This window comes from Rhinatrema bivittatum, chromosome 4, assembly GCF_901001135.1.
Source record: "Rhinatrema bivittatum chromosome 4, aRhiBiv1.1, whole genome shotgun sequence".
Classification (NCBI taxonomy): Eukaryota; Metazoa; Chordata; class Amphibia; order Gymnophiona; family Rhinatrematidae; genus Rhinatrema; species Rhinatrema bivittatum.
The window spans coordinates 34,613,334-34,640,152 of NC_042618.1; the positions used below are offsets into that span (position 1 = coordinate 34,613,334).

Below are 26,819 nucleotides of genomic sequence, written 5' to 3' on the forward strand. Positions count from 1 at the left end.
TTGTGGATGCATTGACCAAAGAAATGACAGGATGATGATCTCCATATTTTTGACAGCAATTACTTCAACAAAGAGTTGGGGCAACACCGAGTTGTTCAGCAGCCAATAAGATTACATTCCCAACACTAATCATTCAATGCAGAGGGAATCTTCTCCAGCTAAACCTTCAATCTTTGGTTCTAATGGCATCAATATTAAAAGTCACATAATTTCAATGCAGCTACCTTTAGAGATAACCAAAATTATAATTTCCTAAAGAAAACCTTCCACAAGAAGATCTTATATTTTACATAAAAAAGGATTTACAATGTGGTGTGCAAACCAAAATGAAGACCCCTTTTACCTGTCCTATTTACTCTCTGCTTCAATCTTCTACATCTGTCTAAATCAGGATTAAAGAATTCCAACAGTGCTATAACAGCATATTATCAGAAGGAATTCCTATTTCTTAACAACCTACTGTTGCCAGATTTATGAAGAGTCTCTGTTATCTGCATCCTCAGATTAAAGATCCGCCTACTGCTTCGGATCTAAACTTAGCCCTTGAAACCCCATTTGAGCCACTACGATCAGCGAATTAAGGGTTTTCTTGAAAAGTTCTGTTTCTTGTAGCAATAATCTCTTCACACAATTACTAAACTGCAAGCTTTAGTCTCATGTGCCATATTCTCAAATTTACAAAGATAAAAGTAGTAAAAACTCATCCAAAGTTTCTACCCAAGGTATTATCTCAATTTCATTTGAATCAATCTATCATTTTACTAACTTTTTTTTTTCTTCAAGCCACATGCCAATAAAGGCAAACAGGCTCTTCATACCTTGGACTCTAGTTGGAGAGAACAAAGCCTTACAGAAATTCAACTCAATTTTTTCTTTCAGAAAAGAGGCTGTGGAATTGAGGGGTCATGGATAAGGGAGAAAGGGGGTAGACTCAGAAGTAGTTTAAGGGAGAGCTTCTCCACCACTGGTGTGCCACAGTGGTCTCTTCCCCCCCCCCCCCCCTTCTTTCTCCACCTGTGAGAGAGATTAGGAGCATGTGTGTGTGTGTGCCTGAGAGAGAAATTAGGAGCCTGCTTTTGAGTGTGTGTCTGTGAGATTAGGAGCTTACTTATGTGTGCGTGTGCACACAGTTTGAGGGAGAGAGCCTGTGTGTGTGAGAGAGAGCATAGGCCTTTATAAGAGAGGGAGTATGTGAGAGAATGAATGCGGTGTTGTGTATGTGTGAGAGAGAGAAAAGTTGGTGCGGCCCCCTCCCCAATCCATAGCAATCTTAGGTTGACTGGAAATCAAAAGATCCCAGGTATGGAGAGCAGGAGTTTTAAAAAATCATTATTTTAAATATTGGGTGGGAGTTGATGTTTCTGCTATTCTGAAATATTTTGTTGGTGTTTTGGTTATAACACAAAGGATTGTGAATAGGAGAGCAAACACTAGGTAATCGAAATGAAAAAGAAAAGTGTGCTGCAAAATAATCTCTCTTCAAATCTGATTCCAGATACCATATTCTCCTTTATATGAATTTAAACTTTTCATTCTTCTTAAATCTGCTGCTTTTCCTCTTTTGGAGTAATTTGGTGTACATGGCATGCATTAGTCTCTTCTCTGATATGAATCTGTGCTAAAATATACTCGATTACGAAAAAAGCCCATCTTTTCTTATGTAAGCTGTCCCTCCCAAGGCAGCCCATGCAAAACACGGTCCCGTGTTGGGGGACTGTTTCTAATAAAGATTGCTGTGTTCACATCCTAAAGGCAAACTGCATTTTGTTACTTATTACCTTCATTGCCAAGTTTACAGACCATATACAAGATTATTTTGCAGCACACTTTTCTTGGGAAACTTATAACCATTTTTTAAAATTATTGGATGTTTGTTGATGGTTTTAACATTTACATTTTTATTAGTATGATTTTAATATTATGAATGTTTTATGTCTTGATTTTAATGCTTGATGTTTTGTGAGAAATAATGTTGCTGGTTTTCTGTTGCACTGCATAATACAATAGGGCTTGTGGTTTCCAGTTTAGTTTTTGTTGGCACATTTCTACAGTGGTCCCTTGACTTGCGAACTCAATTGGTTCTAGAGGGCTGGTTATAACCCAAGTTGGTTGTAAGTCAAGACTATTTTTTCCATAGGAAATAATGGGAAAACCAATAATGTGTTCGAACCGCCCAAAAGCACCCCTTACCTAACCATTTCTATTAAAAAAAATGGTTGTATAAGATCATTAATTACCAGAAACACCAATACTTCCCTAGTGTACTCACCAAAAAGTTATAAAATGTGCCTAGCCTACCAGAAACAACAATTTCACTTCCTCCACCAGTTCCTTTACGATATCTGCATATGGACTCTCTACCTGGGTAACATCAAGCTAGGTTGAGAGATCACTGCACAAATATCATCTTTGGTTGAGTTTCCTCACTCTGAAGGTCAACAAATCTTCACAAGAGAGCACTGTTCTGTTTGTACGTCGCACTCTGAATGTCAAAGTGGCCCCTAACCCCTACACTAATACCTAAACCTCACCTTGAGTTACTAGGTGGGCCTCTCATAGACATATAAATACATATAAATACCTATCTAGCATGAGGGCATTATGGTTAGTCAGTCTCTCTCTCTCTCTCATGGTTGTAACTCGAGATCTGTTCATAACTCAAAACCAAAATTTTGGTTGTAACTCAAAATTTGTTTGTAACCCGAAACCTTGAATGATGGTCGTAACCCAAGTTGGTCGTAACCCGAGTCGTTCGTAACCCAAGGGCCCACTGTATTTATACTTTATGGCCTTTGGTGAGGGTCTGTCTTGTGTAATGTTAATTCTTGCTGTGAAATAATACTTTTCATCACTGGCTTTTACGGCATTATGGTCATCCCTTCATTTGTATGTTAACAAAGGTTTGCTCTTTATTAATTTCCCTTGCATGCAGAAAGTGATTTTAAATGTTATTGCTGAAAATATTTTTTCATACATATTTTATTTTCACTGTTGTTAGAAGATATTAGATGATTATTTTAAGAAAGGGATGCACTTAGCCAATGTTCCCTTTATGGACTGGGTTGCTATGAGGTTAAAAGTGATAGGCTTTTTGCATCAAAGTAGTGTTCATAGGGTAATGTAACCAAAATGTTTTGCTCATGTGCAAAAACATTTGCACGCAGCAAACCAGTCCTTTGAGAACACTTGGCATTGTGGAGAAGGAAATTGGGGTTGGGTTTAGAGAGAAAAAGAGTGCTCTTAGGGTTGACTCTTGGGGGTAAGGATGGTAGAGCTGTTCAATTTAGTTAAAAGTACATTTCCTGGCATTTTCAGTCACATGACCAGTGATCAGCGGGTATGAATGTGTGTGACATTGTAAAATTTGGTTCAGTGCGCCCTGCGGATCAAGCAAATTTGAAAGTGTACCCTGATATAAAAAAAATGATTGAGAAGCTCTGATCTAAGGAAGTACTTATTTACAGAAAGAGCACTGACTGCATGGAACATATCCTCCCTGTGATGGTAGTGGGGACAAGGATAGTATCTAAATTCAAGGAGGATAAGCACAGGCCATCTCTGAAGAAGTGGTAGGGATTATAAATCTGAAAAGTTGGTGTTTATAGACAGACTTCATAGGCTGTATGTGGTCTTTTTTTGCTGTCACATTTCTATGCTGTGTTGTCTCCTGAGTATACCTGTTATAGATAAGCAACTTAGCTATTATGACAACAAAATGCCATTTTTTCTACTCTGTTGTCAGAGGAGAGGGAGCCCTACTTCCTTATACTGGGACTTTCTATTCTTTCTGTGAAAAATATTTCACAAAGTGCTTACCTAAAAACAAAGGATGCTAGGGAGTTGAGATCTGAGCACTTTTGAATAACATTTCCTCTCCAATTTGAAAATGCATCTCTTACAAAATATTTCTGCTTTGCAAGAAATACAGTCCTCCTGGCTCTATCATATAGAAGCCAATCTTTCTTGTGTCAGCTTTTACAATTTTAGATCTTATACAAATAAAAAGGACCCATTGAATGGAAGGCTGCCAATATTTATTTTTTATGTATTTATTTTTATCTGTAGTGCAATTGAGGCTTCCATCACACTTCTGATAATGGCATGAGGTTCATGTAGTATTTTTACTGATGAGTTTTAATGGTGGTTGTATGTACCTTCCTATTTTCACAACCTTATTGATCATGGTCCACTATGTGACCAGATTTTCTTGGTCAACTATTGCAGTGGTATGCAATTGCCTTCTGCACCTCTCAGCACCTCATTGTCCCCATCTAAATACTAGTCAGGCTGGTGAGCCTGCTTGAGGTGCCATGCATTCAGATTGCCACAGGATTGGGGTGCTGAAATATTAATGAACTGGGCTACAATAATTTTTTTTTTAACATTTTCTTGTAATATCTGCTTGTAGAAAAAATTATTTTAGCAATGATCTTGAACTGCTGAAATGGAAAAATGTTATATTCTGGCTACTTAAAAAAAACAAAACCCTAAAAGTAGTCACTAGGTGTCACCATTGAGTGAGGGCTGAGCTTGCTCCAGGTCTGTCTTCTGCATCGAAACTGTTCTGGATGGACTCTTGCCAAAAAAAAAAAAAGGGAATTGGAGATGTGTAGTGGTAACCTTGCCCTCAAAACACACAGAAAAAATCAGGCCCAATTTTTACAAACTTTATTCCCCTTCCTTCAGTTTGTATACAATAAATAATATTGTACAAAGATGTCAGTGAACTGTTGTCCAGCAGTAAACTGAACAAAAGCATTTACATTGGATTTAATGCAGACAGATGCTAACATATCCAACAGCAGCACTGGAAGGTATAAAAGAGCATCAATTTTTATATTCCACACCAAAGGAAATATACCATTTCCTCACACTCTTGCCTAGGAAATTCAAATACATATTGCACCTGTCCCTAAAGAGAGAAAAAGCATAGCTAGTGAAAAAAAAATCAGTTTCCTTGGAAATTTACATCCAATGCATCCCAAATGTGCGGTTACAATTAGCCTGTCAAATGACTGGAAGGCCCTATCTCTCAAGGGTTTTTGCTGAAAGGCAATACATGGAGTGGGGGCGGCTTTGCAACACTTGGCTCTATCTTTAAAGCCATCAGCAAAGATACCCGAATGCTGTACATGCCACTGCTCATTAATGAATATTTTATTATGCTTCTGAACATTTTTTTGCAGGTTATTGAGGGTGTAGGAACCGGTTTTTATATGGCAGTTCCTCCTGTTCTTTTAAGCTGCCAGCTCAAACTGGAACAGGCCTTTCTTGGTCAACAGCACCATAAACTTTCAATCACAACATTCTTGCATTTTTTCCCCTCTGTTTTGTGTCTGTCTTCACCACTACTCCCCCCCCCCCTACCCCCCCCCCTTTTCCAGTTCAGTTCTGAGCCAGGGGCTTCCGCACACAGAACCCAGGTAACATTAACTTGAACGCCAGCTGGCAGGTGCCATTCTTCCACCATGACTGTGATGATTCCTCTCCCCCTCCCCAGGGGCTGTGAAAATTAACTCTGTGGTACCCTTAACCTGCCTCAAATCAAACTTCAGTCCTCAACATATCAGTGCACAGCACTGTCTCTGAATCATCAGGCTGGCACAGCCCCCTTTTAAAATATACTAAGCATTAAAACTCAAGAAAAATATATACAATATATTTTTAAACAAATGGAGTTACACCAGAAGCTCAGATCAAGACAGCAAAGAATGGCTATGTAGGTGTATAAATATATAATTGTAATATAATTCAGGTATAGACTAGTTAATTTTCCCATTGTTGTACTATTTCATTAATTCACTAATGCTTTCCTTAGTGGGAGGAGGAGTAACATGCATAGGATGTGTGGTTGACTTTCAAACTACCTTGCATTGACAAGTAATTACATAAACTTGTTAAAAAGGAATGGAAGTTGAATGCAATGTTAATACTTTGCAGGCCAAGAGCATCATCTCCACATTGCCTTATAGAAATCCTCATGTCAACAATTTAAAGAATACACATTGCAACATTTTGACTAACCCTCAAATTTAGCAGTGTAAAAAAAAGTTTGCAAGTACCAAGACCTAGGCCTAATTGTGAAACCTTAATAGGTTTGAACATAAACTTAAGTACTTTGCTGGTTTCCTTTTAAATAAAACAAGTTCTAAACTAGGGAACTTCAGGAGAGAGAATAAAAACAGTAATGCAATGTCTAAAGGTTGGGGACACAAGGCTGATTAAAAACAGAGAGGCTACATTGGCTAAAAAGTAATTCTGAAAAGAGAGATGTCCAGCATAGGAAGTTTAAGGAAATAAAAAACCTTTTCTGATAAAATAGTTTTCATAAGTCAAATATTGGTAACCAGGCTTTTATCTCTGAAATGATCTGTGCAAAACAGAGCTTTGGAAACTTCAATATGTTAAGACCCTTACATACACCCATAAAAACCGATGTGCATAGATTGTACAGGAGTGTTCCAGACGTAATGATTTCATAGTAGTACGGCCTAAAACAGTAACTTATCTTACAAGTCATAAGATGAAATCCTAACATCTTAGGGTTTTTTTTTTTTTAATTTATGCATCTTTTTAACCAGCTTGAACATTACACAGATTTATGTACATTGTTTCTACAGATCAAATGTCCCTAAAAATAGTTTCAGATCCAGTCATAAACAGGTGCTAGAAACCGTTGCATTAAGAAGAGACTAACTTCACAGACTTGAAGGCTGCTGGATTACTGGGCCTGCCTCGCATTCACTTATGGGCTCCCCTGCCCTCATGTACATAAGGAACAGTGTGACCGTGGCAAACGTAGCAGCATTAACAGGGAATGCACGGAGAAGGGTAGAAGTGAGACCTCTGGAAAAAACTCTCCAGCCTTCCATCTCATAACTCTTCCTTACACAGTCCAAAATCCCATTGTATTGGTTCACTCCCCCAATGCCATCAGCCTGAAGCCTAGATTTGACCACATCCATAGGGTAAGTTGACAGCCACGATACTATTCCAGACATGCCGCCAGCCAAAAGCAGCTTGGGAATAACGTAGCTGTCGTCAGGCTCACAACCTAGATACCTTGTGAGGTAATCGTAGGTGAGGAAGTAAAATCCAAAGCTTGGCGTCTCCCTAAAAAACGTGGCTGCCATGCCTCTGTTGATGCCTCGCAGTCCCTCCTTTTTGTGGATTTTAATCAAGCAGTCCAGGGAGTTCTTGTAATTTTTAATCTTCGATTTGTACTCTCCAGTTCCTTGCAGCTGCATTCTTGTTTTGGCCAGTTCCATTGGGCAGCAGATCACACACTGGATGGCACCTGCTGCAGCCCCGGCAAGAAACTGATTTAGTGGGGTATCGCTCTGAAGTAATCGTATTGCGTTTCCCTGCACGCCAAATACAAGTGCATTTATGAAGGTGAGCCCCATCATGGGGGACCCGATCCCTTTGTACAGCCCTAAAGCCTAAAGAGAAGGGAGGGGGGGTGAAAAACAGAAAAACAATGATTCAGAATAATGTTCGGAAAAAGTCTGGTAACCAGAGCTTGTTTTCTAGTATGCAGAAGACTGATGCAGACCAAAATGTCAAACTTAACGGTTATTGCAGATTTACAAATTATGCAAACAATGTACAGGTTAAAACACGTAGGTGAAATAGTAAAATCTTCAAGAAATTTTTTGTTTCCATACAATAGCCTGAATGATACCATTCTGATATAGATAGTCCTAAGCTACACAGAGCCAGCAGCTGTTTACCTGGTCCAGCTAAACGATTAGATTAAAAAAAAATCTGACATTCCCTGCACAGTGACCACAATTTGTCAAATAGTAAAAGGAAGACTTGGATTTAAAAACAGCAGAATTCTCTAGAGTCCACAATATACAAATGGTTTTTGGCTCTGTTAATCCCTATTTGGATCATATTTCTAGATCTCTCTTCTTTTTCCTAACATTTTATTTCTTACATGTTTAAATAAAAGCATTCACCTTACTACAGCCATGCCTCCATTCTTTTTAATAGCCTGTGAGGATCTGTCTTCAGCTATTCATGCTGTGGTCATAGAAATATGACAGCAGAAAGTGACCGCATGGCCATCTACCCAATTAATTAATTTATATTATTTTTTGTACTGATATTCTGCACTCAATCAGAATCATTTTCTTAGAAATCCCTTGTATTTATCCCATGCTTTCTTAAATTCGGGTATTGTTTTTGTCTTCACCGGGAGGCTGTTCCATATATCCACGACCTTCTCTATAAAGAAATATTTGCTAAGATTACTCCTAAAATACCCCCTTTCACACTCAGCCCTTGACCCCTCCTTCTAGAGCTTCCTTTCTATTAAAAGAAGTTTACGTCCTGGGCAGGGAAACTTTTGTGATATTTAAATGTTTCAATCGTAATCTCCCTTTTCCTCTAGGGCAGTGGTCCCCAAACCTGTCCTGGAGGGCTACCAGCCAGTCGGGTTTTTGGGATATCCTCAATGAATATGCATGAGAGAAAATTTGCATGCACTGCCTCCATAACATGCAAATTTTCTCTCATGCATATTCATTGAGGATATCCCAAAAACCCGACTGGCTGGTGGCCCTCCAGGACAGGTTTGGGGACCACTGCTCTAGGGTGTACATATTTAGATCTTTGTCTGTCCACATATGCCTGATCAGAGTGATGTCAGAGAATACTGACAGCATTGTAGAACCCTGATTTATTAAGATTTGAGATGGTAGAAACTAAAAAAGCCAAAAAAAAAACCTACTACTAAATATCTCCTCAGTAATAAAGGGAACAATAATAATTTTAACTGCCACATGATTGGGTGGGGGGTTGAGGTTTAACTATTGGTAAGGGCCTTCATTTTGGGGTTTTTCCTTTTTTCCATGAATTTATTAGTGATTAGTACAACAAGACCCAAAACAGGAGAAATTGGAGGAAAGAGAGTGCATTTTATGGATAAATATTTTACCCTTGTAAAAACACTGATAAAATTCCCAGGAAAGATTAAAAACTGAAAATGGAAGTACCTAGTTGTGGCTGTTTTGCTGAGATTAGGAGGTGGGATGCTGGATTGAGTTTATTTATTTTGTACTCTATGATGCAGAGGGTTTATTAGGAGGGGTAGGATTTGGGGGTCTTGTTTTGTTTGGAATTTCTTTTTATTTCTTAGCATCCAGACAGATGAATTCAGAACCAGTGGGTTATGCACCTCTACCAGCAGATGGAGACTGAGCAAACTGACATCACAAAATATATAGTTCCTGCAGTGACATCAGTCTGCCAGTATTCTCTGTCTCCAGCAGATGGTGCATCTCCCTACTGTGGATTGCTTCAGATTTTAGAAGGAGAATTTAAAAGGAAAATTGCCCCGCTCTCTGCGGTGATACATAATGATCCCTCCTCCAGATTTTCGCAATCCCTCAGATGTATGCCTTGGTCCAGTAGCTGGTTTTTCAGCCAGGATGGACTTAGCTGATTATACAGCTTAAAGGTATCGGGTGCAGGAAGCAGAGAGCAGTAGTGACCGCATATGCCCTCCCCCCCCCAAGCCAGAGACCATCTATGTACTCAGCAGGGAAGGGCTGAGCTCAGGTAAGATTAAAAAAGAAAAAAAGACATCTTACAGAGACCATGAAGGAAGGTTGCTCAGGGATGCTCCTTCCTCGGTTCCTGAGCCTGGCACGCTATTCCGATGTTTGTACCACCCCGAGGGAGGTCCAGGGACAGGGGGCACCTCTTGTGGCTAGGCCCCACTCTGAGGCTTTTCCTTTGCGCATCGCGTAGTAGGCCGTGATAGTGTTTTTGCGCGCTTTTGCCTATGCATTTGGCTGCCCTCTAGAGGATGTTTTTTCAGCAGTGCATCCAGGTTGTGTGTTCAAGTTTTGAATGCTTAATTGAGAATTGGTTTGGGCATCCAGGTTAAGCAGCATCCGGCTTGGTCGCACGCTTGTTCTATGCACACATTTAGGCGTTCATTTGTGTGCGCTTAAGTTGAGCAGTGTCTGATTTTGGGATGCCTAGTTCTTTGACACACATATAAAAAAAATTTTTTAAATGGTGCCTTTAGCTAAGAAGCCTAAGCACCTAGTCTTGTGTGGGGCTTGTCATACCCTCTAATTTGTGCCAGCACTGTTTTGAGGCTCTGGGAGAACTATCTTCCTCTGATTTTACTAAGCCTGGTTCTTCCCAACCTGATGAGGTCATGGGTAAAGGTGTGTCAGGAGAAATGCCTCAGAACTCCCTTAACTGGTTGCTCAGAAGGAGATGGCAGCTCAGTGGGCACCTTACAAGTGTCTCCTGTTTTTGGTATGGGTCCTTCTGTCTTTTCTTGGGTAGAATTTTTTCAGGGATTACAATCCTTACTTTCAGGCTCCGTCCTCAGCCCCGACCAATCCTGTCAGCTCAGTTCCTCAGGCGGTGGCCTCTCCCTCTTCTGGTACTGCATTTAAGCGCTGAAGTACACCTCAAGTGGCAGGTGTCACTGACAGGCATCTGGAGGGCACTGATGATGAGGTAGATCCTGACTCTAGAGGATAGTGAAATTCCTCCAGGATTCGAACGGAATAGAACTATGTTGCAGTTCTTTCATAGAGATGAATTGCTGGCCCTGACTTCCCAAATGTCTAAGATGCTAGGAGTTTCTGTAGCGGATTCCATGTCTGAGCCAAAGAAAAATCCCATTTTGGTTTCTTTGCATAAAGTCTCTTTGTTTTTTTCCCTGCTATGGAGACCATTTAAGAATTGATTGATCTTGAATGGGATGCCCCGGAGGCAAATTTTAAAGAGGGTCGACCTTGGAATGCCTGTACCCCCTGGATCTGGTGGAGAGTGTATCTGCGTTTCCCGAAATTGGATGTGCTTGTCTATCCCTGTAGAGGGAGGAGCGGCCTTGAAGGATGTGCATAATAGGAAAATTGAGGCCATCATTAAGCAAGCATTTGAAGCAGTGGCAGTGACACGCAGATAGCTTCCTGTTTTTCCTGGTGGCTTGCTCTTATTTACTTCTCCCTTAGGAGGTTGATGACTCTGGAGTGACTGCTAGGGCAGTTATGGAACCCACCGCTGTCTTAGCAGATGCGGGCTGTGATTTAGTTCCTCAGCCAGAGGAGTAGCTTCGGTAATAGCAGCCAGACGCCAGTTATGGCTAAGGAAGGAATTGGTTGGCCGATGCAACATTCAAGGCTGACTTTATGAAATTGCCTTTAGAGGTGTGCTCTTGTTTGGGAGCGAGTTGGAGAAGCTGGCCAGTAAGTGGGGCAAATCTCTGGTTCCTCAGTTGCTGGAAGATAGGAAGCAGTTGCCTCGCCCCTTTGCTATGAGAGGTCGTTTCAGAGGTTTCAAGCGTTTCAGTCCCTTTCAGAGGACTCAGCCTTTTGGCAAGTCTCAATCCTTTCATCCCAGATAGTCCAGGTGAGTCAGGGGCTCAGGTAGTTCAACCTCCCTACCCTTCCAATGAAGGTTCGCAGACCCATCCCCGGAAGCAAGAGATAGGGGGACGCCTCTCTCAATTTTATCAGAGGGGGTCGAGATCACATCGGATCAGTGGGTTCTGAAAGTGATATGAGAAGGATATGCGCCGGAATTTTGCAGTGTTCCTTGGGGAGTATTGATGGTGTCTCCCTGCCACTCCTCACAGAAGAAGCAGGCAGTGGCGTGTATGCTGTCAAGGCTCCTCAGTCTTAGGGCTGTGGTTCCTGTACCCACGTCTCAAGAAAATACAGATCAATATTCCAATTTTGTTGCGCCCAAGAAGGAAGGCTCCTTTTGCCCCATCCTGGATCTCAAAGGAGTCAACCGTTATTTGTGAGTGACTCATTTTCGCATGGATACATTGCACTCAGTGATAATGGCAGTACAGTCGGGGGAATTTCTGACTTCCTTGGATTTGTCCAAAACGTTCTTCCATATTCCTATCTGTTTGGAACACTGAAAAAGGATGGGATCCTGGTACACCCATATTTAGACAACTGGTTGATTCGGGCCAAGTCTCTGGAACAGAGCTGTCTGGTGATTCGCAAGGTGATCTCCTTGTTACAGGAACTCGGTTGGATGATGAACCTAGCCAAGAGCAGTCTTCAGCCATCTCAGTCAGAGTATCTGGGTGTGCGATTCGAAACGAAGCAAGGCAAAGCTTTTCTTCCAGAAGCTCATATTCAAAGATGTCTCAGGTGCGTCTCTCGGTGACCACTATATGCCTGACAGGGTGGTCCTATCTCCAGGTACTCCACTTGATGGCAGCAACCCTGGAAGTGGTACCGTGGGCAAGGGTACATGTGTGTCTACTTTGGGCATTCCATGCTGTCTTGATGGAATCCGCAGTCTCAGGATTATTTGATTCGGCTCCACCTGCCAATGGAAGTCTGCTTTCACCTCCAGTAGTGGTTGCAAGCGGATCATCTGAGAAAGGGAGTTTCCCTGACATCGCTGAACTGGTTGGTACTCATGACACATGCGAGCCTCCAAGGTTGGGGAGCTTACTGTCAGGAACTAACGGCGCAAGGGCGCTGGAATACAAAAGAGTCTCTCTGGAACATCAATCGGCTGGAAGCCCGGGCGGTATGTTTGGCGTGCTTGTGGTTCAGCAGTAGACTGCAGGATCAAGTGGTCCAAATAATGTTAGACAAAGCAATGATGGTGGCTTACATCAATCGGCAGGGAGGAACCAAGAGCCAGCAAGTATCGCAGGAGATAGACCAACTTATGAAATGGGCGGAAGAGCATCTTCAGGAAATCTCAGCCTCACATATTGCAGGAAAAGTCAATGTCAGAGCAGACTTGCTCAGCAGGGAGAGTCTGGACCCAGGAGAATGGGTATTGTCTGACAAGGCATTACAGCTGATAGTGGATCACTGAGGCCTTACATTTCTAGGCCTACTGGCAATGTCTCACAAAGCGAAAGTTCCTCGATTCTTCAGTCACAGGAGAGATCCAAAGTCGTTGGGTATCTATGTTCTTGTGCAAGTCTGGCCAAAAAACGAGCTGCTGTATGCCTTTCCCCTGTGGCCCATGGAGAGAAGAATAGTTCGGAGGATTGAAGGCTACATGGGGACGGTACTTCTGGTGGCACCGGATTAGCCTAGAAGACCATGGTATGCAGATCTGCGAAGACTCCTGATAGAAACCCCCCTTCTTCCACCACACAAGAATCTGTTGCAGCAGCGACCTGTCCTTCATGAAGATCCAACGCTGTTTTGTCTTATGCTATGGCCCTTGAGAGGGCTGGTATATTGAAGCGTGGATATTCTGCTGCGGTGATTGCCACCTTTCTACGAGCACGAAAGTTCTCCTCTTCCTTAGCCTATGTGTGGGTTTGGTGCGTGGTATGAAGATCGAGGTGTTTTTCTTCATTCAGTTAAGATCCTGTTCATTTTGAAATGTTTGCAGAATGGGTTAAATAAAGGATTGGCCCTTAATTCCTTGAAGGTAGAGGTTATGGCTCTTTCCTGTTTCAGGGGCCAGGTGAATGGTGAATCATTATCGTCTCAACCTGATGGGGCCCATTTCTTGAGGGAAGTGAATAATCTTCATCCTCCCTTGCATTTACTGGTCCATTTGTGGATCTTAACCTGGTGTTGGATTTCTTGGTGGGCCCTACGTTTGTCTGTTGTGTAGCCTTTCTTGCGGTTACTGACCTTCAAAATGGTGTTTCTGGTGGCAGTTTGGTTTGTGCATCGAATTTCCAAGCTGCAGGCCTTTGACTGTACCTTTGGGTGACTCCAGGAGCAGTACAGCTGCATACTGTTTTCTCCTTCTTGCCTAAAATGGCCTTGAATTTTCATTTTAATAAGTTCATTTCCTTGCCGTCCTTGAATAAGGAAAGAAATGTGGAGGAATACAGCCTGTTGCATCCCTTGGATGTCAAGAGACATAGGTATCTGGAGGTTTCTGGAAGATGGATCGCCTGTTTATCTTTCTTGATGGAGGGAAATAGGGCGAACTGGCTTCGATGGCTACGATAGCTCACTGGATGAAGGTGGTAGTCACAGCCGTGTATGTGGCCGCTAAAATGCATTGCCTACTCAGGTTAGAGCTCATTCCACTAGGGCTCAGGCAGGGTCATGGGTGTCTCCTGTCGACATTTGCCGAGTTGCGACGTGGTCCTCCTTACACACCTTTTCCAGAGAACGAGCCCTTTCCTTAGCCAGACCAGCAGTATGGAACTCACTGCCACTCGAAACAAGATTACAAAGTGATTTAAAAAGCTTTAAAAAAAAGTTTAAAAACATGGCTTTTCAAAAAAGCATTCTACAATATGAATGGGGAACAAGAAGTTTAAAGGAATAAGCGAATGAACATCTACACAAAGCTAAAGTCACCCTATTAGCATAATTGTATATCCATCATTATTATAGAATAATTTAAGAAACATGCAGTTTAAAGTTCAATTATTGTATGATTTCCTATTAATCATATAAAAGACAAGATCCAGATCTCACATTATATACCTTAGATTATGAAAATTGTTACCGTTAAATGTTTTGGCACTTTGTTAGTAAGAATTTAATCAAATATATATATATATATATATATATATATATATATATATATATATATATATATATATATATATGCGTGCCACCCTGTAAACCGTTGTGATGGTGCACTACTAAACGACGGTATAGAAAAGAGTTTAAATAAATAAATAAATTATTGCCTGGATGTGCAGGACTGGGAGGACACAGCCTTTGCATGTGCGGTTTTGACTGGACCGTGGTCAGCCTTCGCCCTGTTCAAGAGTAGCTTGGGTACATCCCACTGGTTCTGGATTCATTTTTGTCTGGACGCTAAGAAACGAGAAAATACTTACTGCTAATTTCCTTTTCTTTAGGTCAGACAGATGAATCCAGCTTCCTGCCCTTGGCTGCCGAATGATTGTACTATGGCCCTCCTATTTGGCTACGTGTTTCCAGGAGTTACTAATAAGTGTTAATCCAGTACCTAGATTAGTATTAGTGCATTCTTGTCTGAGTTCAGTGTTTCTTGTTTGAGTACAGAACTGGTTGTCTTGTTTTTAATCAGAATTTTTGCTAGTCTGTCCACAGTTGCTTTTGAAGAAAATACTGGCAGGCTGATGTCACTGCAGAAATATATATATTGTGACGTCAGTTTGCTCCAACTCCATCTACTGGTAGAGGTGTTTAACCTACTGGTTCTGGATTCATCTGTCTGTCCTAAAGAAAACGAAATCATCAGGTACATACTAATTTCTCTTTTTATAGTGGGTATTCTTTAGTCTTTGGTCTATGTTTCTTTTTATTATGTGTGTGTTGTATTTTGTTATGTTGTTTCGTTAAATCGCTTTGAGTGTTGTAAAGAGATGAATTATAAATGAAAAATAAATGTAACTAAAGCGACTGCTATTATAGGGCAACAAGGCTACCAAGATTTTTAAGATGTTGTTCATCTGTCTTGATAGTTGTTATCCCTTTTGATATTTAAATTTTTTAAATTGAAAGGTTTTAAGGTTTGTAACGTTTTTCCTACTTGTGTGCTCATTTACTAACAGAAGGTACTGGAGAACTGACTAATCAGAAACCCCGGTATTACCTAAATCGGGGATAAACCAGCTGAATAGTGACTTCATATGAACCATTTAAACAAAAACAAAAAAAAAATAGCAATGATGGAAGAAATCATAGCCAGGGACTGACAGTTTTTTGTGGCCAAAAATCTGGCAACATCTTAGAAAAATTGTTGGTATGGTAATCGACTTCTCCCTCTGGGGATTAAGGGGCAGAGGTCCTCCCTTAAGGACTGCTGGATTTCTGCTGCAGTCACTTCATCCTTCATTCTTTATCCAGGAGGGAAAGCCTACCTGCTTTTAAATGCTACCATCTATGGGGTCTGAATAATGCTGCTGCACTTCCCTATCAACAGAACGTACTCCCCTCGCTCCTGTGTATCTCACGCCACCTATACCCAAAGCAGGAAGTAAGCTACGGGTCTAAGCCAGCACATGCCCAGAGCCTGTGACTGGGTGCTGCCGTAGACCCACCTGTGCATCCTGTTTTAGGTACCGGCAGCAAGATTTTGGAGAGGGCTGTGGGTGGGGGAGGAGATTTGGGCTAGTCTGCCATCACAAAACCCTCTTCCATTAACGACTGGTAACATAACAAGCTCTACTTTTCCAAGTAAAAACCTACCCAAACTGAGGGAAGAGCCATTTAGGTTACCTGATCGTTTCTGCTTCTACCATTATCTTTTCATGGAAAAATATCTTGTTTTTATTGGCTGTTCCACTCAAATGTATTTTTACCAATCAGTTGTTCCTGAGTATGAAGGAGGATGTTCTACAAACTGGTGCTTTTATTGCTGTATCTGGAGAAGTGTTCTTTATTGCTTGGTTTGTACTGTAAAGACCGGATAGCAATTTAACAAATATGGGAGGGTGGGGGAACTGATATTGGAGAAGAACCATTTGAATTTACAGTTTACTCTCCTTGAAATTTTGAACTGTATCCTGGCTCCTGAAAAACTGGTTTCAATTTTAAATTTCTGTACAAGTTCTGTGTACCTGGAGTATTCATATTTCAGAACAGATTAGTGGCTATTTGCATTGGTCTGTTTCTGTAACGACCCATGTCCTCTAGGGCGAGTACTGTGACAAAGTGACGATTACGTGTGCTGTTATGTAAATATTTGGTATCAGCTGTTGGTAACTCTTAAATTAAGCTGCAACCAAAGCAAATTTTGTAATACAAGTTCAATAAAGGAAATATTTGTTATACTCTCCAGTTTATTTTTGGGTGGTTGGATTCTTATCTGGACAAGCATAAGACCAAATACTGACAATGGTTCATTATTTGCCAAAGTCTAAAGGGGACAGGGTAAGTACTAGATGTACACAAATACTCAAGATGGTATATGTTTAGTATCCCTAGGCTCATAGGATTTTGGCAATCGTGTTGAAGCAACTCTTATAAGAGGTACTATAATACGTAGGTATTAAATGTACCCACTGAGCCTCTGACAACAGCTACACGCTTAGGGGAACTTGGGCAGAGTGCTGAAGGCCAAAAGACACCTCATAAATCTGTGTATTTTGAAGGAATGCAAGTAGTAAGACTGCTTTAAAAATAGCTTCAGATTTTTTATATTTTTTTTAAGTTCTTGATGCCAAAATGTTTCATCTGTTTCATGTACTATAGATTACATCACATATATTGTTTTTTTCCCTGAAAAGGATGTTCATATTTCTCCTAGGGCAAGCAGGGATGGTGGTCCTCACACTTGAGTGACATCATCGGATGGAGCCTGTCACAGAACTTTGATCTCAATGAACCTAGAACTCTCAAACATGCCCTATTGAGCATGTGTCTGTAGTCATCAACCTGCCCCCTAGGCAGAGTCCCTCAGAGCCGTGTGGTCACAGAAGCCATGTGCTCATGGTATTCAGCTTTGCGCTCACAGTTTTTCTGATTTTTTTTTTTTTCAAGAGCTGCAGCTTTTTCTTTAAGGTAGTTTTATTCTATTTTTCCTCCTCTTTCCAACTGTATGCCGGCCTCATGGTGGGTTTTCCCCTGTGCAGCCTGGCAAAGTCCTCTCCTTGCTCTGTCTGTTTTTTCTCTTTTTCCATGGGACTGACTTATGCAGTCCAGTGATCTGTGTAGGTCGCTGAGCCTGGGGACTCGCCTGAGTTCTGCCGGGGATAGAGTTTCATGGCAGTTCACCAATCAATCGGCATCAATGGATTCAGATGGTGAAAGAATCGAGGACCATGCCTGTGAGGGGGAGAACTCATCCTCCCCACATCTCAAGGAACTAGTCTCCACGGGCAGGAGCCCTGGATGACATTGCCTCCCCTCCTGCTTGCCAGCCTTGGCAATGCAGTCTCCCTGGGAGAGAGGGTGAGTGGAGCCTGAGCTAGCAGCTTGCTGCTGCACCTCAGGGCCATGCCCATGAACAGTTGCTCGTGCACAGCTGAAACAAGCGCACCGTTTGTCCGGCACATCAATGTTGGAACCGTATCAAGGACCGGGCCCAACTTCGGGTACCATCATCACCCTTGACGCTGTCAAGCTCCAGGATCACCCTTATTGCCATAGAGGTGGGTAACCGCCCATACCATAGTGGCCTTTTATGCCATTGGCATCGGTGGAAATGGAGTCTCACTGCACCGGCTTAGACATTGAGGGGGACAGAGTACAGCGCAAGTTGAAACCCTCAATGCCCTTGGTACCGCAGTGCTCTGGGTGCCATGGTGAGGCACATTCACTGACATGGTGCACTTGATGTCAGGGTGCCTTCGATGCATTTGATGCCTCGGTGCACTCGCCACTGTGCCCTCACTGCACTCAATGCTGTGGTGACCATGGAACCATCGATCCTGTGATGCTCTTGATGCCATCAATGCCCTTGATCCATCAAGGTACATGCATGGCCATCCTCAGGGCTGTCGAGGTCAAAGCAGTGGCAGGCCCTCAATGCTTTCAAGGTGCTTAGCATCGATGATGTGGCAGCCTTTGATGCCATCGAGGTGCGTACCCTTGATATCACAGTCCTCCCACTAGGTCGTCGAGGCGTATAGCCTTGGTGCCAGCATGACCTCAATGCCATTGCAATGTGGTGTGCACCAATACCATTGACGCCATCGAGGCCTTTGGACCACTGATGCCTCTCATTACTGCCTCAACTTTGTCGAGCTCCGCTAACCATGCACCAGGTTCGCCATTGAGCGCCCTTTTCCCCCCTGAGGCCATCGACCGCCAGGGCTCTCTGCAGCTCTTGGGTGGCAAGGATTTTTGGCCTCTTATGGATAGAGTGCAAGGGTAGCCATCCATTCAAGGCACCATGGTACATCTGTTCGCAGTAGTCTGGTGCTCTCAAGGTGTGGTGTCCACTACAGAGCACTGAGAAGCTCAGAGCTGTCCAGTCAGCTAACGTTTCCAGCATTGGAGGCCCCGCCAGGATGCGCACACCATCAATGTTGATGGGCCCTAGCGAGGCTCTCATCAGCTTTAATGACTGAGAGGCCATCGAGCTCACAGCATCGCCACCCGTGGATAAATAGAGCCAAGGGAAATTGCAGTTGACACTGGCAGTCATCAGTTCTTTTTGGCAGCGATGACCTGTGGGTGGGCGGCAGGGCCTCTTCCTGTAGACACCCATGACTTTCTTGGTCCATACTTTTGGACCGAATCCCCGTCTGAGCCCCCGGGTGGTCAATGTCCGTGGGCACTTGTGGCGCCGGAGATGATGCTATTTACCATTGATGATGCATAACCAGCATGGCTCTCCGCTTCAACGGCAGGAGAGAAGAAAAACAACCAATAGGGGCTGTATGACATAGTCTGGGTAAAGGGAATAAACATGGGTGTAGCTTGTTTATTGCAGCGGTTACTACCCCTACTACCCCTAACTAATCAAGCTAGGTATTTCACTTGGATGCAGCTCCATCACTGCTCTCTACATTAATGGTGGGGGTGGAAGGGAAATAGAACCAAGAGTTAAGAGAAAAAGATAAGTATGAGAGAAAAAAATGTGTGAAGCTTGCTGGGCAGACTAGATGGGCCATTTGGTCTTCTTCTGCCGTCATTTCTATGTTTCTATGTTTCTAACTATTATAGTTCAGTTTAGCACAGTCAAGGCCCTGGGTGCAGAGTCGTTAGGTGGCTTTGCGTTGGTGAGTACCAAAGTGCTGTGGGCCCTATGGGCACCATCACCACTCTGGGCACCTGCGATCGCCAGGGACTTCGCTACTGTTTCCTGTGGAACTCGCAGGTGAGCCAGTTCTGACGCAGTTAAAAGGCCCATCTCATGAAGCGTTATCAAGTACTGGAGGGGGAGATGCTATAGACCGCCACCCTCCATCATGCCTTACACAGAGCACCAGTGGTGCTGGGGACGCCGTAGTCACACCATTCTCTCCACTCTGCTGGAGTTACTGTGATGCTGATGCACAGCTTGCATGGTTGGGAAAGATAAGGCATCTGTTCCAAGTGCCTCGAACGTTGGCAGGCAGCATTCTCCCTGTCCGTGCAGTCCTCAGCCATACTAGGGTTCTGCCATCTTTCGTCATGGTCTCAGCCTCCGCATCAGTCCGCATCACATAGTGCTGAGGAGCACTGGTGGGGGACTTGTCTTTACGCACTCTGTGCTTGTTCGTGGGGTGGAATGTAGCCACCGACTGTGGCACGTGGTTCTCTGTCCTCACTGAAGCATGGGATTTCTCCCATAAGTACGACACTTAGGATCATAGGTGTGCCGCCATCTGTGGATGGGTTACCACTGCATGATTTCCACTCGGCGTGCTTTCACAGCGGAGGGCTTCCAGTTGCCCTCTGCCGCTATTGTGACCACCTCCAGGTAGTCACAATAGGTTGTGTTCCACAGCTGTAAGACTGATCTAGTACTGCAGTCCTGGTCTGATCCTGAGGAAAGTGGACAACAAGAGAGTGGCTTGGGAGTCCTTTCCTTTCTCAGAAAAGGCATGTCTTTTGACCTCTACCATGTCTGACTCCCCTTCTTGTGGAACAGTCCCTGGGGCTCTGTCCTTGAAAAGTTTTTTTTTTCTCTGTTCTGGGGCCCTGATCCTCTGAATTGGTGTGTTTCCTTGGAGGCGAGGGCCATGGAGTGGCAGTGGCGGTTGGTGGACTGTCTTCAGTTGGGGTCCCTCCGAGGACTGCAATGGCAACCTCCTCTATCTGAGGTTGGCTGCCTGTAGTAGGTTTGATAACAGGTTGGTCACTTCAGCATCTCAGCAATCAGTGATTGTGCCTCAACTCTCCTTCAGGGAGTTGCTAGGTCTTTTGGGATTGAGAGACTCCCGATCCTGGTGCTTTCCTCTCCCCCCTAGGAGAGATTTGACTGGGTCTCAGGGCAACCGTTTAGGGTTCTCTGGACACCCAACTGTGCACCCCTTTGAGGGGTATCCCTTGTTTTCCATTCTCAGACAAGGGATGGCACTGCTCTGACTGGCGCCGGCCCTAAGAATAGTTGAGAATAGCACTCTCCCTTGGGTGCTCTAAGACGCAGCAGGTCTATCCACAAGGGAGCCTGTCCAGTGTTGCTACCCGGTGACCCTCCAGATTTCCCCCTATTCGGGAGTCACTTTGGTATCTTCTGAACCCTATTCTCAGGCCGATACAGTAAAGTGTGCTCCAGTGGAGCGCACTGTTAGCCTGCTTTTGGCCGCGTGTTTGATGCAATATTTTTACCCCTTATACAGTATGAGGTAATAGCGAGTCAAACGCGCAGCCAACCCCCCCCCCCCCCCCCCCCCCGAAACTAATAGTGCCAGCAACATGCAAATGCATGTTGATGGACCTATTAGTTATTTCCGCGCGATACAGAAAGTAAAATGTGCAGCCAAGCCGCACATTTTACTTTCAGAAATTAACGCCTGCCAAATGTTTTATTTGCCATTCCCTTCTTAATAATTCCTAACATTGTTTGCTTTTTTGATCGCCACAGCACACTCAGCCAACGATTTAATTGTATATGACGCCTAGATCTCTTTCCTGGGTGGTAACTCCTAAGATAGAACTTAACATCGTGTAACCACAGCAAGGGTTATTTTTCCCTATATGCATCACTTCGCACTTGTCCATGTTAAATTTCATCTGCCATTTAGAAGCCCATTTTTCCAGTCTTGCAAGGTCCTCCTGCAATTTATCACAATCTGCTTGAGATTTAACTACTCTACATAATTTTGTGTCATCCACAAACCCGTGGCTGTCAGCGGGTTCGAGAACCGATGCCGGTAAAATTGAGCGTCTGCTGTCAAACCTGCTGACAGCCGCCGCTTCTGTCAAAAAGGAGGCGCTAGTGTCCCTAGCGCCTCCTTTTACAGCAGGCCCTAATTTATATACCTGGGCTTTCTGAATCACGCACCCAGAAGAGGGGCCTGTGCACGTGTTGGGAGAGCTGGCGCTTGCCGGCTCTCCCGCACATTTTTCTGTATCAGCCTGTCTGAGGAGAGTTTCAGTCCATCAACGGGGCAATCGTGCCTTTCACCCTTTTGCGTGTTGGGGAAGAGTATAGTGATAGGAGTATACTACCGTCCATCTGGCCAAGATGGAGAGATGGACAGTGAATTGCTAAAAGAAATTAGGGAAGCTTAACAAATTGGTAGTGCAGTAATAATGGGAGATTTCAGTTACCCCAATTTTGACTTGGTAAGTGAAACATCAGGACACACTAGAGAAATGAAATTTCCTAGATGGAATAAATGACAGTTTTATGGAGCAATTGGTTCAGGAACAGACGAGAGAGGGAGCAATTTTAGATCTAATTCTCAGTGGAGCACAGGATTTTGGTGAGAGAGGTAACGGTGGTGGGGCCGCTTGGCAATAGTGATCAAATTTGAATTAATGACTGAAAGGGGGGACAGTAAGTGAATCCACGGCTGTAACACTAAACTTTCAAAAGGGAAGCTTTGAGAAAGAGAAAAATAGTTTAAAAAAAAATTTGAAAGGTGCAACTACAAAGGTAAAAAATGTGCAACAGGCATGGACATTGTTAAAAACAAATAAATAAATAAATCCTAGAAGAACAGTTCATATGTATTCCTCACATTAAGAAAGGGGGAAGGAAGGTCAAGCGATTGCCGGCATGGCTAAAAAGTGAGGTGAAAGGAGCTATTTTAGCCAAAAGATCTTCATTCAAAAATTGGAAGAAGGATCCATCAGAAGAAGATAGGTTTAAGCATAAGCATTGACAAGTTAAATGTAAGATATTGATAAGACAGGCTAAGAGCGAATTTGAAAAGAAGTTGGCAGTAGAGGCAAAAATTAACCAAAATGTTTTAAAATATATCCAAAGCAGAAAGCCTGTGAGGTAGTCGGTTGGACCGTTAGATGATCGAGGGGTTAAAGGGGCACTTAGGGAAGACAAGGCCATTGCGGAAAGATTAAATGATTTCTTTGCTTCAGTGTTTACTGAAGAGGATGTTGGGGAGATACCTGTCCTGGAGACTGTTTTCATGGGTAATGATTCAGATGAACTGAACCAAATCACGGTGAACCTGGAAGATGTGGTAGGCCTGATTGACAAACTGAATAGTAAATAACCTGGACTGGATGGCATAAACCCCAGGGTTCTGCAAGAACTAAAAAATTAAATTAGACCTATTTCAGTTAATTTGTAACCTATCATTAAAATCATTTGTTGTACCTGAAGATTGGAAGATGGGCAATGTAACGCCAATATTTAAAAAGGGCTCCAGGGGCGATCCGGGTAACTATAGACCAGTGAGCCTGGCTTCAGTACTGGGAAAAATCATGGAAACTGTTATAAAGAATAAAATCACAAAACATTTAGATAAAGATGGTTTGATGGGACACAGCCAACATGGATTTACCCAAAGGAAGTCTTGCCTCACAAATCTCCTACACTTTTTTTTTTTTGAAGGGGTGAATAAACATGTGGACAAAGGTGAACTGGTAGATGTGGTATATAGTGGGCCCTTGAGTTACGACCAACTTTTCCTGGTCTTGGGTTACGATTTATGATTTATGAACAGATTTCAAGTTGAGAGAGAGAGAGCCTGCCTAGCCATAATGCCCTCATACTAGGTAGGTATTTATACCCCTATATGAGGCCCACCTAGTTACTCGAGGTGAGGTGTAGGTATTAGTGTAGGGGTTAGGGGCCACTTTAACATGCAGAGTGTGGCGTACAAACAGAACAGTGAAGATTTGATGACCTTCGGAGTGAGGACACTCACCCAAAGATGAGATTTGTGCAATGTTCTCTCAACTTAGCTTGATGTTACCCAGGTAGAGAGTCCATATGCAGATATAAAGGAACTGGTGGAGGAGGTGAAGTTGTTGTTTCTGGTAGGCTAGGCACATTTTATAACTTTTTGGTGCGTACACTAGGAAATTATTGGTGTTTCTGGTAATTAGACATACCTAACCATTTCTATAATAAAAATGGTTGTAAGGGGTGCTTTTGGGAGATTTGGAACGCATTATGGGTATTTCCATTATTTTTTATGGAAAAAATAGTCTTGACTTACAACCAACTTGACTTACAACCAGTCCTCTGGAACCAATTGAGTTCGTAAGTCAAGGGACCACTGTATTTGGATTTTCAGAAGGCGTTCGACAAAGTCCCACATGAAAGGATTCTAAGAAAACTAAAAAGTCATGGGATAGGAGGTGATGTCCTTTTGTGGATTGCATGCTGGTTAAAATATAGGAAACAGAGTAGATGAAAAGGTCTGTTTTCACAGTGAAAAAGGTAAACAGTGGAGTGCCTCAGGGATCTGTACTTGGATCAGTGCTTTATAATATATTTATAAATGATCTGGAAAGGGGTAAGACCAGTGAGGTTATCAAATTTGCGGATGACACAAAATTATGTAGCGTGGTTAAATCTCGAGCAGATTGTGATAAATTGCAGGAGGACCTTGCAAGACTGGAAGATTGGGCTTCAAATGGCAGATGCAATTTAACATGGACAAGTGCAAGGTGTTGCATATAGGGAAAAATAACCCTTGCTGTAGTTACACAATGTTATGTTCTGTCTTAGGAGTTACCACCCAGGAAAGAGATCTAGGTGTCAGTGGATAATACAATGAAATCATCAACCCAAAGTGCTGTGGCGATCAAAAAAGCAAACAATGTTAGGAATTATTAAGAAGAGAATGACAAATAAAACGATGGATGTCATAATGCCTCTGTATCGCTCCATTGTGAGACTGCACCTTGAATACTGTGTACAATTCTGGTCACTGCATCTCAAAAAAGATATAGCTGCACTGGAGAAAGTGCAGAGAAGGGCAACCAAATGATAAGGGGCATGGAACGGCTGCCCTATGAGGTAAGGCTAAGGAAGGTTAGGGCTGTTCAGTTTGGAGAAGACGACTGAGGGTGGGGGGGATATGATAAAGTTTTGCAAAATCATGGAAGGACTTTAACAAGTTAATGTAAATCACTTATTTACTCTCTCAGATAATAGAAGGACTGGGGGGGGCGCACTCCATGAAGTTAGCAAGTAGCTCATTTAAAGCAAATCAAAGAAAATTCTTTTTCACTCAGCGCATAGTTAACTGGAATTCATTGCCAGAGGATGTGGTTATGGCAGTTGGTGTAGCTGGGTTTAAAAAAGGTTTGGATTAGTTCATAGAGGAAAAATCCATAAACTACTATTAATTATAAAGCAATAGTAGCTTGAGATGTATTTGTTTGAGTTCTTGCCAGGTACTTGTGACTTGGATTGGCCACTGTTGGAAACAGGATGCTGGGCTTGATGGACCCTTGGTCTGACCCAGTATGGCAATTCCTATGTACTTATGTCCATGGCTGAGAGAGTAGGGGGGCAGAGTACCCCATAATAGAGGCACTGCCTTTTGCTCACGGTAGCGTGCAAGCTATTCTTCCCCCTTTTTCAGGCTCACCCTGTCTGCAGGAAGAGAAGAATATGCACTCATGGCTGGGGGGTAGTGATGCCTCTGCCAGGTGCTTGGTACTCTGTTCCGAGATCACCTTGGGCCTGTTCTGATGCCCTTCGGGTTTCCAGGATGGTAATGAAATCATGTTCTAAGAGATTTGCGCATGCACCTCCCTGTCTCCTAGTGGAGCCTTTGGGATTTCTCACCTGGGGCAATTGCTCTCAGTTTCCACCGTTTCAAAAAGACTGAGGGCTCCATCTCAGTGGGTTACTCCCTGCTGATTTTGGCAGTGAGTTGTTCGCTTGGGGTTGATAGACAATTGGGCGACTTGTGCTTGCCCCGGCAGTCCACTAATCTCATTCCTTCTGACTTCCGGTTGGATTGTCGGGGGAGGGGAGTTAAAGCTAAGGCGCCCGTGGTTTATCTCTGTATACCTGCAAGGAAGAAATCACCATGTTTTTTCCACTTATTTTTGCCATGCTCTAGCCACTTTCTGCCTTAGTTTTTCTCATTCTCTAGGTTACCCAAAGGGCTTTCCTGCTCCCCTTGTAATCCTGTGACAGGATAGATGAACTTGTTCTGACGTGCTCTTGAGTGAGCTTCAGGCCTATCATCTTCCTGCTCAGGAGGTTTGGGCTAAAAGTCTGTTTCGGGGATTCTCTCATCCCCTGCAATCCTTGTCGCTGTCCTGTACAGTCAGCTACGTCTCAAGCTTCGGTACACACTGTCTGTACCAGGCCCTGCCGTGGTTCGCTGCTTGTTCTTCCAAGTGTTGCTTGGGTTTCTTCTGCCCATTCGGCCTACCAGTCAAGCCTTGGCGCACTCTCCAGATACATTTGATCCTATGAATGTCAGTGGACGAATGTTTCTTTCTGGAGAGCTCTCGGGCCCCAGTTTGTTTTTCGGTTGTTTTTTCACACCGAAGGAAACTCTGTGGTTTTCATCCAAGATTCTCTCTTGTTTACGTTTCTGGGTCCTTCCTGTATCCTGGAGGATCTGACTCCACTGTTTTTGTCAGGGTTTACTTATCAGGAACCCTGCTTGTACAGTTTTCCGTGATGCAGAGTTTGCTTCTGCTTGCACTCGCATCACTCCTCTGCCTCAGGCATCCCTGCTACGCATGAGGGTTTGTGTCTCAGGTTTTCTATTACTTTCTTTGTAGAACCCAACTCTTCTCCAGCCTGCACCCCTGGTGGGTCAGATGCCTCTCAGGCAAAGGAGGGAAGTAGTGCTCCAGCACTGGGTGGTTTCCTACTTTGTCCTGCTCGGACAGCCTAGTGCTAGGGATTCACCCATGTGTGAGGACCACTATCCTGCTTGACCTAGGAGAAAGCAGAGTTGATTACCCTTAACAGGTGTTCTCTTAGGACAGCAGGATGTTAGTCCTCTCGATGCCCTCTCGCCTCCCCTGGGACTTGGTTTCTCCATGAATTAGCTATATCATGGACTGAGGGACTCTGCCTAGGGGGCAGGGTGACGACTACAGCTGCACATGCTCAGTAGGGCA

The 26,819-nt window shown here is 43.3% G+C and overlaps 1 protein-coding gene across 1 annotated transcript in view; it reads right to left on the reverse strand.

The window, feature by feature from the left end:
• Positions 1 to 4,678: 4,678 nt before the first annotated feature.
• Positions 4,679 to 26,819, reverse strand: part of SLC25A29 (solute carrier family 25 member 29) — a 62,857-nt gene continuing 40,716 nt past the window's right edge. The window contains exon 4 of the mRNA XM_029597937.1: positions 4,679 to 7,442. Within this exon, the coding sequence (XP_029453797.1) occupies positions 6,699 to 7,442 (744 nt within the window). The 3' untranslated portion in view covers positions 4,679 to 6,698. The remainder of the gene's footprint in view (positions 7,443 to 26,819) is intronic.